Source organism: Varanus komodoensis, unplaced genomic scaffold, assembly GCF_004798865.1.
Source record: "Varanus komodoensis strain SLA01 unplaced genomic scaffold, ASM479886v1 scaffold33, whole genome shotgun sequence".
Classification (NCBI taxonomy): Eukaryota; Metazoa; Chordata; class Lepidosauria; order Squamata; family Varanidae; genus Varanus; species Varanus komodoensis.
This window is the reverse complement of record NW_025335817.1, coordinates 10,727,717-10,744,216: the sequence shown is the minus strand read 5'-3', so window position 1 is coordinate 10,744,216 and position 16,500 is coordinate 10,727,717. Positions and strand designations below refer to the sequence as shown.

The following is a 16,500-nucleotide window of genomic DNA, read 5'->3' as shown; positions in this document are numbered from 1 at the left end:
GGGCGGGAGATTCGATGCGCGGGAGGCTTGGAGGAGAGGGCGGCGCCGTGCTCGGGCGGGAGAAGGGGGCCGGCAGGCCGAGAAAAGGCCCCCCGGAGCACAGCGGAAGCCTGTAATGCGCGAGGGCTCGGGGAGGAGGCGCGGCGGGGCGGCGTCCCCACCCGTCACAGCGAGAGGGATTTCGGGGGCGAGAGGTCGCGGGGTCGTCCGCAAATACAAGGGAGGGGTCACTGGGAGCCCGGGGTGGAATGGCCAGGGTGAGAGGTAATTGATGCCCATGAGCCAAAGGTGACAGGGAACTTGCAGGGAAGGGGGGGATTCAAGGGTGCTTCTGAGCACATAATTGTTATTATTATATTTATATCCCCCCATTTTTCTTTTGAAGGAACTCTAGGCAGCTTGCACATTTCTCCTCCCCATCTCACTCGTATTATCACAACAGTCCTGGGTGGTAGGTCGGGCTGAGAGTCTGTGACTGGCCCGAAGTCACCCACTTGGCTCATCCATGTCTGAGTGGGTGACTAGATCACCTACGTTCCAGTCCACATTAACCGCTATACCACACTGGCTCTCAAGAAGAGTACCTTTTTAAAATCATGCATTTCATTCTCTATGCTGCTTTACCTTCAAAGAACAGTGAGCAATTTCCCTCTAGTCTTCATAAGAACACTGTGGGGTAGATTTGGCTGAGAGAGATTGGCCTAGTGAGCTTCGTAGTTGATGGGCCTGGAATCGAGGGTTCTGCCAGGCTTACCTGCTAAGTGCTATAAATACAGTAGCCCCTGATAGGAAGTGAAGGAGAGATGTGAATAAATCAAATGGCATTAGTAAAGTACTAATACCTGAGCATTCTTGTATTCAATTAGCAGGAACGTGCATTTACAGTAATGTTTTCAGAGAATTGTCATGTAATGTACTGTTAGTTTATGTTTCACCACATTTAGCCAATGTTTGTTGTTTTTGGCTGTATGTGCACATGTATATTTGTATGCATCTATCTACCTGTCTGTGGACAGGATCATACTTAGCTGAGGATAATGCTTCTGATGAAGCTGACTAGTTCTGTGAAATGGTGCATTCCAGGGGAGAGGGGAAAAACTTTCCTGTTCGATTCTGCTGGCTTGAATAAATAGGTCTTTAGTGGGCTGTAAGAAAATTAAGTTGCAGCTTCCTTTCTGTATTTCTTTATGAAACAATTTTGCTAATGTTATAGATCACAATAGAGAAAAAAAGTTCTTGCTGCCAATACTGTTATAATGGACCAGAAAATCCTGGTTCTAGCAGCAGATGAAAAATGGGAGCAACTTCAGATATGCTTGCAAAACCTGAAGAAAAATGAGGTGAGTGATTAATGTGATTCTCACACCAGTTCAATAATGAGATCAGTTGCTGTGTTTTTATTGTCTCTTGTTAATATTTTTTGTTTGTGTGTTTTTAACTTTTGTTAACTGCCCAGAGAGCCTCGGCTATTGGGTGGTATAAAAATGAAATAAATACGTTACTCTCATTCAGGACTGATTGTAAATCCTGTCCTAGAAAGCTTTCTAAAATTTGGGCTTGTGGGAAAGTTGTTCACAAATAACTAAAGCAACTATGAATGAGCTTGAAATTAATTTTGTGGTTGCACGTGCACAGGGGTATAAAGTGTACTTCAGAACACAATTGTATACCCATTTAAACAGAAATAGCTGCCACCTGGGAATGCTGGGGATTGTGGAATGACATATAAACTATAGGATTTTGCCCATTGTATTAGTGTATGGAAGTGAGTGGGTAGAATGTACTATTTTCATGAAATCAGATATAAAAGTTTAAAATGATGACAAATACATCTTGCAATGCCTTTCTTCTTGCTCCAGTTGAATGATCTGGTTACGAAGCATGCTCTGAGGGGAAAAGAAATTGGTGCTCTTCTGAGTGGGATCCTCAAAGGTACCAAGATATGACCTATAGCAGACTGACCCCTGAGCTGTCTTTCTTCAACTTTTCAGCCTATCTACTTATATAATGGTTGTGTATAATCAAACAGGTATATTAAGCAAGTGCACTAAGAACACAATTCTGTGCAGGTTTAAATATAGTTGCAAAGGCCTACAATTCAGTAAACATTTTAAAATGTCAAAACATAGGATTATGTTATAAATAATCCATATTTCTGGATGCTATTATTAGGAAAGCAGGGAGGCTTCAGTAATAAATTTATACTGTCTCTTGAATTAAGCCTAGTGATTGTTTTTTTCTATTCTTAGTATCCCTGGAATGTGCTAGCATCAAGTAATAGTAGACAGTTGAACCTTTTTTGGCCTGCAGATACAAAATGTGCAAAAGATAAGGGGACTGTTCAATTGGACTCATTTCTGTTGATGAGGGAATGTTCAAGGTTTTGAGTTGCCTAGAATGTTTTAGCCATCTAAATTGTATGAATGAAAGTTCAATGCCTATGAAAATGAACTCTCAAGAGAAACAGAAACAGAGTGAGTCAGAAGGGTCCTCCTGGGCCATCTAGTCTGACCCATTTTGCTGAAGTGCTGACTTGAAATGTTCATCCAAATAACCTACATTATTGTTTTAGTTTCTGCCTTTTATCCACTGTAGGTTCTCCCTGCTCCCAAGAGAATGGTATTGTGAGGAGGCTCAGTGTATACCATCATTGTATCCAGTTAGTGGAGTCAGGGGACCTTCATGTGGAGATCACGTCTGAGATTATAAGGCTGCTGATGTTAGAGGTAGGAAAAATTCATTCAGGTTAGAAGATGGTTCCCTTTCATTTCTAAGATACAAATTTATTGTCTTGAATTGTACAGCACACAGTTAATGCACTGCTCGTCTCTTACGCAGCCTCATCCTCTGCATGTCAATATAGCATAGAATGCCCATACTGTTTAATAGGACTTACTTGTCCTTTGACATCATCTCAATGCATTGCACATTAGTCTGCCTTCTTGTCAGAGAAAAAAAATGCCAGATTAATTTCTGTGCGAGAAAGTGCTGTGAAAGGCACTGCAGCAGGGTCAGGCTAAACATCTGGTAATGCTGTAAGGATGGTAATGCTTATGTGCATACTGATAATTCTCAAGATACTGTGCATGCTATGGCCATTTGAACATTTCAGAGCTTCATCTTATTATTGTTTCATATGACAGTAAGCTGGGGTTGGACAGCAGAAGGGAAGCAGACTCTGGCCTGAGGAGGGCAGCTGAGGGCAACTTGGGAGGCTGCATCCCCTGCTTCCCAGGAATAAGCTTGTGAAGCTTGCTCATCCATTTTCCAAAGGAGGAGCATTTGAAGGGGACTCTGCTAAAAGGACACTTGGTTCCATAGCCATCAATTTCTATTCAAGCAACAACAACAGCATGGGAAGCAGCCTGGTTTGAAGTGCATTCAAATGCTTGCTAGCAATTTGTCACCTTGTTTTGACATTGAAAAGTGGCTCTCCCTCTCCTTTCCTCCACTGCTCTCACTCACCTTTCCATTGTGTCTTTCTAGTTTGAAAGCCTGACATGGGGCTCATTTCTTTGAGCTGCTTTGTTAAACAATACTTTGCTGAAATACAGCAAAATGTGAGTGTGGTATTTCCCATGTTTGCCTAGGGAAGACCATTCTAGTATGCAAACGCCGCCACTGCTATTAACACAATTTTCATTGCCATCTTTGACTGGTATTTTGATAATTTTTTGGTATCTTGTTCCCTGTTTGTTAGGCTCATGAACTGCCAGGCCCTGCATTGGTTGACTTGGCTACTTTCTTTATTGAAGCTATCAAAAGGGACAGCTTGCTGAGTGGAAAATCTTTGGAGATATTTCCTACAGTTCTGACTGCTCTGGCTACATCTGAAGAAACTCTGGTTTATGGTACCAGTAAGTCCTTTTGTCCTCCCACCTGTCTTCCTCTTCCTGTGACTTGCAGCATCTGGATTAACAAATACATAAATGTATTGTGTGTGTTCTCTTTCTTCTCTTTTATTTGCCCCCATTTCAGGTGAGCTAAGTGGTGAAGAGTTTAAGAAACAGCTGATCAATCGACTTTGCTCAAGCAGGTAGGCATGTCTTTGTCAGGTCATGTTTAGTTCTGTGCTTTGCTTGAGATTGGTTCACAGTGCAAGAGCTGGGGTTTTTTTTTTACTTCCCTTAGCCATGCTTGAGAGGAAGGGTGCAGAACTGCAGGCCAGTACAGCCTTCCTTATCTCTGCAGATAGTCATACTCCCTTCGCCCGAATTGTTTGTTGATTTCTTGCATTTTGTGCATCCCCCCCGCACCTTCAAAGAGGCTGAGATGCCTCTCCTAAAAGTTAGTTACTAGCAGGAAGAGCTTTCAACTAAAAAGATGCTTTAAAAATTAGCTCTACCCTCTTTGCCTTTAGGTCTTCCCATGATTAGAATGTGTCCCCTGAGGGGGTCTTCAAAATGGAATTTGGCTTTTGTAATGAAAGTGTTATGACATCCCCATTTTAAATTCAAATACTAAGCTCTAAATGTACTGGAGCAGGGACTTGCGAGAACCAACACTTTATTTGCTTAAACATCATGTACAGTATATGGATGGAGCTTTGTGTTATTTAAAATTTATAAGATTTAAAATAAACACTAGTTCTGACAATGGCTATCCTTGTAATCGATGAATGAGGGTGCAGCTTCTGTACTAGAGTTTACATTTGTAACTTCCTTCTTTGAATAGCTCTTTGTTCTAAAAAGTGATCCATGCATACTTCTAATTGTTTCAGGCAAAATTATTAATTGAATTCTGGATGGGTTAGTATTTTGTTGGCCTGAGCTTTTGCAGACCAGAATCCACACGCACAAAGCATGACGTATTGCTTAGGCTTTAAGGATGCATAAGGCTTTGTTTATGCTGTAGCAATACTAATGTAATTAGACTCTTCCCCCTCCAAGCAATTTGCCTTCTGATTTGGAAGTCTCTGACTGATTCTTATTTGGGCAGGTGGGGTCATCATCATGTGATACATCTCACTTCTATGTTCAGGTAACCAACTAATGTCTATGGTTTACTTGCGTTTTCTTTGGGAATTGCTTGTAGAGAAATGGGAAGAGAAGCAGTGACTCCTCATTTACAAGCCATGCCTTCGCTCTGCAAGGGGTTTTAGTTGGCTAGGCATTCTTTAAGGGAAGAAGGTTCTGGACTGAAGGATTCAAGGCCATGCCATTTTGGAATGATCCAAGAATTAGTGATGGCCTTTGCATCACTGACTGAGTCAGCTAGTGTGGTGGGAGGGAGGCATGAACAGACTTCTCCAAGCTGGGGCCCTCCAGATGTGTTGTAAATCAACCCCCACCAACCCCAGCATGACCAAGGATGATGGAAGATGTAGTCCAGTGCATCTGGAGGATGCAGGATGATGAGGCATGAATAGTCATAGTGGTCTAAATTTTGTTCCTCTTCTTGGAGTGCGACATAAGGCTACTGTGGGAGAGGTTAGAATGAGACCAGGACCAGGGGGCTGTATGTTGATGCCCCCACTCAGCCATTAAGTTCATTGGGGTACTTTGGGCTAGTCACTGTATCTCAGCTGAATCTGTGTTACTGTAATTATTGAATGAAGGCTGTCCTGAACAATGTATGCTGTTTTGAACTGCTTTGGAGGAGAGGCAAAATATAAATGCAATTTTTAAAAAAGTAAAAATATTAGCTGGCTTTCATAATCTGGTGTCTGTGGCACAGGCACTTCTTTGCCAATGATTCAGAAACCAAGGAACTGCACAGCCAGGTAGTTCTCTGGCCCCTTTTTTGCATCTCTTTATTGTGGGATTCTTGTTGTTGATGTTGCTCAGAATCTAAATGTGCACTTGCCTTCTGAAAGGTCTCAATATATGAATTAAAGGGATATAGCCTTTTTTTTTTGGTTGCATCCAGGGATGTCCCACTGAGTGTGGAAGAGCTGCAGTTTGTGGTGGAAAAGGTCCTAAGAATGTTCCCTAAGTTAGACCTGCAGGAAATCCCTCCTTTAATTTATCAGCTGCTGTTGCTTTCTTCAAAGGTAATGCTTCTGGGGAAACTGGTCAAGCATCCCAGATTTCAAAACCAGGAATATGCCATGAGCATGCAATAGCCTTTGTGGGTGGGCTCTGATGGGCATCTCAGCAAATTTGCGCATAACAAGTCTCAGTTGGTCTAAGTTTGAATGGCTACCTGCAGTCTAAGCAGCTACAAAGCAAATTTAGCTTTAGAGGGGGGGGGGGGGGGGGAGAGAGAGAAGTTCAAACATCTCTTCCACAAGGCTTTTATTGCCTTCTCTTGAAACAAATGCTGCTTCCCATGTGCCCACCACTTCTGTTTTCACTCTGCAACACTATGAATGTCTTTTGTAAGTTGCTGGGTGTGTCATCTGACTCCTGATCACTGGGTTGTTTAGGGACTAAACAATCCATCTGTTAACCCAACAACAAACCATACTTGTTTAACCTCTAAACAACCCAGTGCTTCAGTTTTATACAGCATGTTAGCAGCCTATGAAGGAAGCACTTATGGGTTGCTGAGTAAAAGTAGAAGTAGGAGGCAGTACAGCCGGCCTCCTGCTCATCCCTGACATCCCATAGACGGTTTAACCTGTGGGCTATCATGTTATGCAAAATGACCTTTAGAGCAAACAACTGAAATCAATGAGATTCTGGTTAGTCCTGACTAACTTAAGTCCCATTGATTTGATTTGTTTCCTCTAAGTGTGACTTAAGTCTGGAACCAACTAATATGCTTTATTATTGTAGCAATTTCTATATTTCCCATCTTATCTTTCAGGGTAGCAAGAAAAACATTTTGGAAGGAATAATCAGCTTTTTCAACCAGATGGATAAAAAGCAAAAAGAAGAGCAGAGAGATTCAGAGTGAGTCATTCCTCATATTCAATCTTTCTGCTGTGATACTTCTTACTCTCTCTGTTAGGGGGGACCTCTACTTTTGGGGCAAATGTGGTGCAGTGACTTTTGTAAAAATTGCTGCATTTTGCCACCGTGTTTATATCTTGGCCTTTCTGTAACCAATTTTTTTAGGTCAATGGACCTTGAGGAAGCTACAATGCCCTTAGACCAACTTCGTCATGTTGAAGGCACCATCATTCTGCACATAGTGCTGGGTATTAATCTAGACCAGGATTTAGGAAAGGAGTTAATCAAATACTTAAAGGTATGTCAAATGCAGAACAAAGCATGTTGTGGTTAGAGTACTGTACTGGGATCTGGGAGATCCAAGTTCTATTCCCTACTTGGCCACAAAGATTACTGGGTGACTTCGGGCCAGTGACTCACTCTTGGCATAATCTTTCTGACAGGGTTGTTGTAAGGATAAGAATAAGAAGAGGAGGATTATGTAAACCGCCTTGAGTTCCTTATAAATAAAGCTGACAATGAGCTAATGGTTGACATGGCAGAAAGAACAATGTTAGAGCTAATCTCCTTACCAAAATGAGATTTATAGTTAACCTGTGTTGATGAGGGAATCACAGATTGTAACTAGTGCCATGGAATATATTTTTCTGACGTAATATAATTTGACTTTGGGATACCAGGAGCAGCTCTTTATGTTTCACGCAACATGAGAATTCAATGGCCTCTTACCTGCTTTAACCCCTTTTCCACTTGATGATGTGGCTGCTGCCATCTTCATTTCTCCCACTTTCGTGAAAGCAATGTGCTCTGTAATGGTATTTTTGCCTTTGTGCACATACAGATAATTTACAGAAAATCAAAAGAAGATGGACTGCCCTGCCCAGCCTCCAATGTTCCCACAATGCAAAACCATCTCCTGCAGAACAGGGAGAGAGGGCTACCATTAGCGTTGTTCCTCTCTGACAGATTGCTTATGTTCTGGGAAGATGGCCTTTCTCCCTCACAGACCTTTCAGTGAAGGTTTTAAATCTGGGAGGGAGAAAGGGAGCCAGTGCTTGCAGATAACATCCATACTATCAGCATGGAGAACAAGTGCATGCTCCCATACCTGGGCTTCCTAGATATAAGAGTTTTAGCTTCTTAAACTATGGATTAGGAGGCCTGGGATGTGTATTGGGCATAGCCACTTCTCCCCTCCACTCTTGGCATGCCAACTTTGGCACGGCAACCCTGCTCCCTTTAGCCTTCTGTTCCCTGTTACATCTTAAATAGGTAACTGTTCTTTGTTGTTGGGTTATTAGTCAAAATCCTAAACCACTGTTTGATTCATATGGGTAACCTGGGATTAAACTACAGTTCCTCGTTTTGGATGATGAGGAAGTGTGGTTTTAAAGAGACCAGGACTGCAGTGCTTCAGGTGGTATGTTAGGGAATGGGGGAGTGCTGGAGCCCAGTGCTCATTCCCAACAGAATAAATTAGGGTTTGTTGTGACAATGTCTTCATGCAAGAGAGATGTGCACAAAACAAAAACAAACAGCCACCCCTGCTGTGTTTGTTCAGCCAGGCAAATGAGGCAGTTTCTGAACTTGTGCCCTCTTTCTGCCTCTCTGTAAACTAGAGACAAAGGAAAGCAGCTTCCAGCTCTGTTGCATTTGCCCAGCCATGAGAGTGACACAGTCCCTTGCAACATCTTACCAGTTGCCTGCATGCAGGTTTTCCCAAATGGACATTCATTTGTGCATGTGAACAGGTTCTGTTCCCCAGTCATCTCCATTTCATTGACCTGTTGGAGAAAAAGGCATTTAGGGTTTAGGAGTCCAGAGGAAGGTTGAAAATATTTTGAGGACTTCTGATATAGAACAAATGGGAACACTTTAAAAAAAAATAAGTGTTGAGTTCCAATTGAAACAAGGCCAACTCCCAGAACTGTCTGTCTGAGCGGCCATCTGGCTATGAAACCAGTTTTATTCTATGTGCATGAAATACCTTCTCGTGCCTGTTCAATCTTGTATACCTTCGAAAGTGCCTCTGCACGTGTCTTTTTGGTTTGTGCAATGAACAGGTACAGGAACAGGTACGGAAGAGCTCAGTTGCAGAGCACAGTCGCTTGGAAGGTCTCAGGCCGATCTATGGTATCTTCAGAGAGATCTGGGAAAGGTCCCTGTTTCAAATTCTGGAGAACTGATGCCAGTCAGTGTTGAAAGTACTGAGGTAACTGAATCAAGGGTGCAAGTCAGCACATGGCACTTCCCTTTGAAATAAATACTGAGACAACAGTTCAGTGATAAGGTTGCAAAGGGGGAAAGCATGTGTCTGAAATTATTCTGAATTTATATTACAAATATATTGCAAATGAAACAGTCTTGATGCAGAATAGAACATCTCATAAATGCTGTTGTTGGTTGTTGTAGATAGAGCAGCAAGGGGATCCTAGCCAGGCCCTGTGTCCCTTCAGTGTAACCATTTTACTCTCAATGACCAGAATACACCGATTTAGAGAGCAGGTATGTCTTCCTTTCTCAATTTTGACTGAATCAGTGAATTGATTTTAATGATTGTAAGCCATCCCGAGATGCTATGCATAAGGGATGGCATATAAAAGTTTTAAATAAAATAAATCAATTGTAAATTTTGTGTGCTGATTGAGTTATCCAAAGTCATCTACTAAAGCTTGCAGTGTGCTTGGTCTACAACCCCCACAACTGTGGAAACTGAACAAGGACTGTCCATATCACGTACTCATTTTTGTGCTTCAGGTGTTTGACTTTCTGAAAAGTTCAATTATGAGAAGCTTCAAGGACAAGCAGTTCATTCAGGGCTCCAAGTTCCTTCAGGATATGTCTCCTTTACAGTACGACATAGGTGCCATGTTTTTAGAAGTTGTGGCAAACAGGTGAGTTGCTCCAACCTGAGAGCAGAGAGCTGTTAATGGAATACCTCTTCTTCTCCTACCTAATGCTTGCTTCATGTAGCTTTCCTTTTAACATACGCAGATACTATGCAGATACTATTAACTACTGTTGACTTTGCACAGGTGCCAGTTCTGCCTATGTCCAGGAATGGAAAAGAAAATTAGAAGTATAGATGCCGTACTCTTTATTATTTTCTGCTTTCTTATTCTAATGTTTCCATCCAGTGTGTATGGCTGGGATCATGTGATACAGGGCCTCGTGGAGCTTGGATTCATATTGATGGACTCCTATGGGTCAAAAAGACCTTTTGGAGGCAAAGCCACAGAAACTAACCATGGGCTTTCCAAAACTCCAGCCCAGCAGGCATGTAAGTTAGGAGCTGACATCTTATTGGAAATTTTCAAGGTAAGGGAAAGTCAGTGTGTGTTTTTACAGGTAAACAGTTTTGTGATTTCTTTTTTTTTCCTTGCTGGTGCTGTTTTCTCAGGCACAGTCTTTTTTCCTCTCAGTTTGAAATAGGAGTGAATTAACATTGGCACTGTGGTTTTCTTTCTTGCATGTATGCTTCCAAAGTGTGTCAGAGAAAGAAATGTCCACCCCTAGAAACCCAGCTTTTGTGTGTATGAAATGAACTAAGAGCACAGTAGCATCATGCAGAAATGTATTTATTTTACAATGTACAAACCACTTCATTCAACGTCAACAATCAAGACAGTTTTATTTATTTCATTTTTATACTGCCCAATAGCTGAGGCTCTCTTGAGTAACAAAAGGTAAAATTAAACAAATGTTAAGACGCACAGATTAATTTAAAAATCAGATAAAACCTTAACAGCAATTGCGATGCTGTGATTCAGCCTAGAAGCGTGGCAGTGGTACAAAATAAAATGGAATACATAAAAACAAAGTTAAATGGTTAAACTATTTAAAAAACTGGGAAAATAAAGAGATCTTTACTTGGTGACAAAAAGAATACAAAGAGGGTGCCAGGCACACCTCTTTGGGAAGCTCATTCCAAAACTGGGGTGTCAGAGCTGAAAAGGTCCTAGAATCATAGAATAGCAGAGTTGGAAGGGGCCATGAAGGCCATCGAGTCCAACCCCCTGTTGTGGCAGGACACCATGTCACACCATCCCACTGAGGTCATCTCCAGGGGTCCTCCTCCTGATAGCCACCCACCTTACTTCTTTTGGAAAGGACTCCTGGAGAAGGTCCCCTGAAAATGACCTCAGGTTCTCATACATATGGAGAGGGAGCCATTCTTCAGATAATCTGGCCCCAAGCTGTTTAGGGCTTTGAATGTTAGTACTAGCTGATAAAAGGAGCTCTGTGCCACAGAGTCCACTGGTGCCTCAAGTGTCAACTCTGAGTCCAGAAGCACTCCTAAACTACAAACCTTGTTCTTCAGGGGGAGTACATCCCTCTTCAGAACAGGTTGAATATCCCCTAACCACCCACCAACAGCACCCCTGTCTTGTCTGGATTGAGCTCAGTTTGTTGGGCCCCATCCAAACCATTACTGTGCACAGACAAGGATTCAGAGTGGCCACAGCCTCATCTGGGTTTGATGATAAAGAGAGGTAGAGCTCCGTGTCATCTGCATACTGCTGACACCTCAGTTCATACCTCCAGATAACCCCTCCAGCAGTTTCATGTACATATATGTTAAATAGCATAGGGGATAAAATAGAAACCTGCAGTATTTCCTGGCATAACTGCCATGGCACAGAGCAATAATCCCTCAGCACCACCTTCTGGAATTGGCAGGTCAAGTCGAAGTGGAACCACTGCAATGCAGTGCCTCCTGCTCCTAGCCCAGCCAACCTGTCCAGGAGGATACCATGTTTGATGGTGTTGGAAGCAAGTGAAGGGTCCAGGAGACTCAACAGGGTCACAGTCCCCCTGTTTTTCTCCTAATAAATGCCATCCCACCAGCCAACCAAGACAGTTTCCACTCTAACACCAGGTCTGAAGCTTGATTGAAATGGATCTAGATAATCTGTTTCATTCAAGAGTGTCCGGAACTGTTTGGTCACCACCTGCTCAAGCACCTTACTAATGGAGGGGAAGGGGATGTTGGGCTCTGGCCTGTAGTTATTAACTTCCTCTTGGTCCAGGTTAGGCTTTTTCAGGAGTGGCTTAATTGCAGTAAAGCTGTCATCTGAAGCTGGTCAAAAGTGCTCTGTGCCACTCTGCCTTCTGCTGTATGTGAAAGCTGTTTGGAAGCTTCAAGGGGTACAGAGCTGGGTTGCTGGAACTCTGATTGGTATATCTAGATTGAGCCCGGTGACAAGGATGTGTGTATCTGCTCCTCTAGTGGGAAGGCAGCCTCATCCAGAACAGGCTGTGCACAAACTCCCTGCACTCGGAAACCACACTTCCTCCCTCTTATCAGGACTGAGCCCTCACCTCACCTAACAGCTTCATATAAATGTTAAAGAGTATGCATGCAGCGTGAAACTTTGTGGTGTTTACAGCACCAAATGCTATAGAATCTAGCATAGATTTCCCAATACTTTCTGAAACAAAACTTGCAGGTAGGAGTGGAACCATTCTACCTCCAAGCTCCCCAGGGCTGGTGAAGCAAGATACTCCGGGTTGGTGGCATCAAAGGAGAAGCAGAAACACCCTCCTTCTGCCCCTTTATATCAGGGTGACTAAGGCTGTTTTGATGTCAAACCCAGGCTGAGAGGGGTCCGTGCATTTGCGTCATCCAAGAGTTCCTAAAGTTGGACTGCCAATGCTCCCTTGAATAACATGCCAAAAAGCAGGATATTTTCAATAGAGCAATAGTTGTGGATATATTTCAGGTCTGATTTGCAGTTGAGAGTAGGTAATCCTGCTGTTGCACCTGCTTCAGAGCCTGGATGCTCCATTCTCTTATCAGTGGAGGATGGTATCCTGGTAAGACATGCTGCTTCCAGAACCCCAGGGACAGAGCTGTATTAGCCATAGCAGTAGCTTTGAGAATAAACTTTTCATGGGCAGGTAAATCTGCAAATCTGCTGCAACCTCAAATGTAGACCTCTGTGCATATTTCATTGAACTCCCAAAAATATGTGAGCAAAATCTTGCTTTTTTTTTTTTTAATGAAATGCCTTGTCTCCTTCCAGGTCCATGAGCGCATCAGAAGTGAAATATTGGAGCAGGTTCTGAACAGAGTCATTACAAATGCTGGTTCACCTATCAGTAATTTCCTAGGTAACAAAGCAATAGTGCTTGCAATAAAAAACTTGGGCCTGAACAATTAATGAAACACCACTTTGGTGTCCTGTCTGTTTGTTTCAAATTATAGCTTTTCCTCTTTCCAGAGCCATAACTATTGATCTTTACTGACAAGCTGTTTAAATGAGGAGTGCTAGCTATTATTTTATTTTATTTGTTTAAAGCTTTTATATACTGTCCAACTACTAAAGTCTCAGGACAGTCTTACAATAAAAACAGAGTAAAATGAAAATAAGCACAGTATCTGAATAATACGAATAAAACCCACTTTAAAACTTTGTCAAACATAAAAATAATGGGAAAATAAAAAGATTTTAGCCTGGCAACAAAAGGAATAAGTGTCGGTGCCACGCGAACCTCTCTGGGGTGCACATTCCACAACCGGAATGCTACCAGAGAGAAGGCCCTTCTCCAGGTAGCCACTCTCCTGATCTCCTTCAAGGAAGGCTCCTGAAGAAGGACTTCCACCCCAGATCTTAAGGGGTGGATAGGCATGTTGGGAAGGAGATGCTTCTTCGGATATCCAGGTCCTAAGCCGTTTAGGGCTGTATACGTCATCACCAGCACCTTAAATTGGGCCTGGACTTCAATTGGTAGCCAGTGTAGATGGTAACGGACCAGCATTATATGTGCATACCTGCTGGTCCCTGTTAACATACTGGTAGCTCTATTCTGAACTAACTGAAGTACCCAGACCGTCTTCAAGGGTAGTCTCATGTAGAACAGGAAGTTACCAGAACATGGGTCACTGTTGCAGGCACTGCTCATGCAGGTAAGGGCGCAGTTGATGAATCAGCCAAAGCTGAAGGAAAGCACTCCTAGCCACTGTTGCCCCCTGAGACTCCAGTGACAGCTCTGGGTCAAGCACTCCCAAACTGCGGACACTGTCCTTTAGGAGAAGTGCAACCGCGTCCAGAACAGGGCTGAAATCACTCACCTGGCAGGCTGAACTGCCTACCAACAGTACCTCCGTCTTGTCTGGATTAAGCCTCAATTTGTTGGCCCTCATCCAGCCTACTTAAGGACAGCCACTGCCTCACCTGGATTAGATGTAAAAGAGAGGTGGAGCTGGGTGTCATCTGTGTACTGATAACTCTGCAGCCCAAACCCCTGAACGACCTCTCCCAGTGGTTTCATGTAGATATTGAAGAGCATAGGGGATAAAATGGAACCCTGCAGAACGCCATGGCAAAGCTGCCATTGCGCAGAGCCACAATCCCCCAGCACGACCTGAAAGCGGCCCATCAGGTAGGAGTGGAACCACTGCAAAGCAGTGCCTCCAACTCCCAACCCAGCCACTCTATCCAGAAGAATACCATGGTTGATGGTACCAAAAGCCGCTGAGAGGTCTGGGAGAACGAACAGGGATGTACTCCCCCTGTCCCTCTCCCTGCACAGGTCATCATACAGAGCAACCAAGGCAGTTTCAGTTCCATAGTCAGGCCTGAAATCAGACTGAAATGGGGCCAGATGTTCAGGTTCCTCCAAGAGGGCCTGGAGTTGCCCTGCCACCACCCTCTTGAGCACCTTGCCCAAAAACGGGATATTAGCCACCGGTCTATAGTTGGTGGCTATCTCTTCTGGATGGCCTGATCACCACCTCCTTCAAAGGAATCTAACCCTCTCAGAGGTATAAATAATGTTGTTTTAAATATAAATTAAAGATAAATGTTGTTAAGTGAATCAATAAGTTCAAGTATTAGATAGAATGTGTACCATTGTAGTTGTTTTATAAATATATGACTTATCTTTCTATTTGTATCAATGTCAAAGGTAGTTTATATAAAGTTGTAACAAAATCAAATAGACCAGTACACTACCAAAACTAAAAAGCAACAGTTTACAAATAGCTAGAGACTATATGCAGACATATAGTCTCTAGCTAATTAGAGCCTGGCAAAGGCCTAGTAAATTGGATAGTTTTTACCTGGGTATCAGTGAAGATTGTTTAATAATTAATTTTGCAAATATGTTGCATCTATGGAGGGTAGGGGGAATTGAAACCCATCTGGCTATGTTTCAGTGGTGGGTAGGACCAGAAAAGGGTTGATTGGGGCCCCAAAATAGCGTGTTTTGCCTTTAAGAGTGTTCCTGCCAGTAAATATACCTGGCAGGTATTCCAAACATTTAGAATGGGCGGGAAAACTGCACAATAGCCAGGAAACCTAGAAATGATTGGTGATTAGTGAAATGTTGTGAGTCATCTGCATAATCCCAGGAGACTGGATTTCCTCCAGGCCTGAAATTCTGCACCCCTGCTTTAGTATTTCCTCTCTCAGGCTTCTGACAGTTGAACCTTTTTTTCCTTCTGACTTCATTGTAAATTACATCTCTTCTTGTTAATCTTGTTTCAGATCTGTTGTCCAGTATTATCATCTCTGCACCACTTTTTCTTCAGAACTCTTCCTCCAAAATCACAGAAGCCTTTGATCATTTTTCATTCCTGCCCCTTGACACAGTGCAAGGGCTTCTTAAGGCTGTACAGGTAAGGTCATTTGGTTTTCTATTAACTTATAGTAGTATATCAGCTTAAAATCAGAAGATATATAAAGAAGAGTATATTAAAGTAATTATAAGTAAAATGCACTTACTCTTAGATTATCTTATTAATTAAAACATTAATCTTTCTGTTTTTTTAAAGTTCATGGAGGTTTTATTAGCCATCCATTCAAACAACTATAAACAATTAGAAGCATGTGCTAAAACATTTAAATTAACAGATTGGGAAGTTTAAACAATTCATCAGGTAAGAGGAATTTGTTTCCAGAAAACAAATGTCTTTGCCCAGTTGCAGTGGGCCATTAGAGACAGAGGGAGAAAGGTTCCTTCTGGCAAGCAGTCTAGGCAATGCCCAGAGAAGCCCTGCATGTTTCAATCAGCCTTGTGTTTAGGGTCAGGGAAAAGTCCAAGCATTGCAAGAGGGATCGTAGTGTTGCTCCAATGGATGCTAGCACTGGCTTGAGAGCTGGAACCCTACCCATTTCTTCCTACAAACCATTTTGCAACTTCTAAGAGCTGTTGCCTGCTATTCTCCAAATTAAACTTAGAGGCACTTTATTCTTGCAGTCAAAACCAGTTTTTATTAGTATTAGTGGCCTCCCATCAAACACCTGGGCAGATTACAAAACAAGAAGTATAATATTAAAGTAAGATGATAGTAAAAATTCAAGGAGAGTAGATAGCCTTATTAACATTATTAAAAGGTAGGGTAGTCAGGATTAACTTAATACCCATTGTTTTCAGTGGGTCTTCTCCAAGTATGACTAAATTTGGATCCAGTGCAATATTAACTTACAAGGTAAAAATGAAAAAACAAAACACTGAAACAACGCTTTAAAAGTTTTCTTTCTGTAGATTTTGCAGCGAAGTAGAAGATACAATCAAATAGCTCAAGTTACAAAACAAAGCAGCTTACAGATTCTTTTTTGTTTAAGACACTAATTGTATAATCTTGGAAAACAGAGGAAGTACCAGATGACTGGAGAAAGGCTAACGTCCCTATCTTCCAAGGGCGGGGGGCGGGGGC

The 16,500-nt window shown here is 42.4% G+C and overlaps 1 protein-coding gene across 2 annotated transcripts in view; it reads left to right on the top strand.

The window, feature by feature from the left end:
• The first annotated feature begins 40 nt into the window (after positions 1–40).
• Positions 41–16,500, top strand: part of FANCI (FA complementation group I) — a 42,385-nt gene continuing 25,925 nt past the window's right edge. Inside the window, exons 1-15 of one of the 2 annotated variants that reach the window (XM_044438707.1) lie at positions 41–112; positions 1,214–1,340; positions 1,860–1,932; positions 2,596–2,726; positions 3,701–3,857; positions 3,979–4,036; positions 4,939–4,980; positions 5,869–5,992; positions 6,751–6,836; positions 7,002–7,134; positions 9,249–9,341; positions 9,594–9,730; positions 9,974–10,154; positions 12,863–12,950; positions 15,329–15,459. In XM_044438707.1, coding sequence (XP_044294642.1) covers positions 1,257–1,340; positions 1,860–1,932; positions 2,596–2,726; positions 3,701–3,857; positions 3,979–4,036; positions 4,939–4,980; positions 5,869–5,992; positions 6,751–6,836; positions 7,002–7,134; positions 9,249–9,341; positions 9,594–9,730; positions 9,974–10,154; positions 12,863–12,950; positions 15,329–15,459 — 1,518 coding nt within the window. In that variant the 5' untranslated portion in view covers positions 41–112; positions 1,214–1,256. Of the gene's footprint in view, positions 113–1,007; positions 1,341–1,859; positions 1,933–2,595; positions 2,727–3,700; positions 3,858–3,978; positions 4,037–4,938; positions 4,981–5,868; positions 5,993–6,750; positions 6,837–7,001; positions 7,135–9,248; positions 9,342–9,593; positions 9,731–9,973; positions 10,155–12,862; positions 12,951–15,328; positions 15,460–16,500 lie in introns of those variants that run through there. The other variant, XM_044438708.1, reaches the window with a different exon arrangement.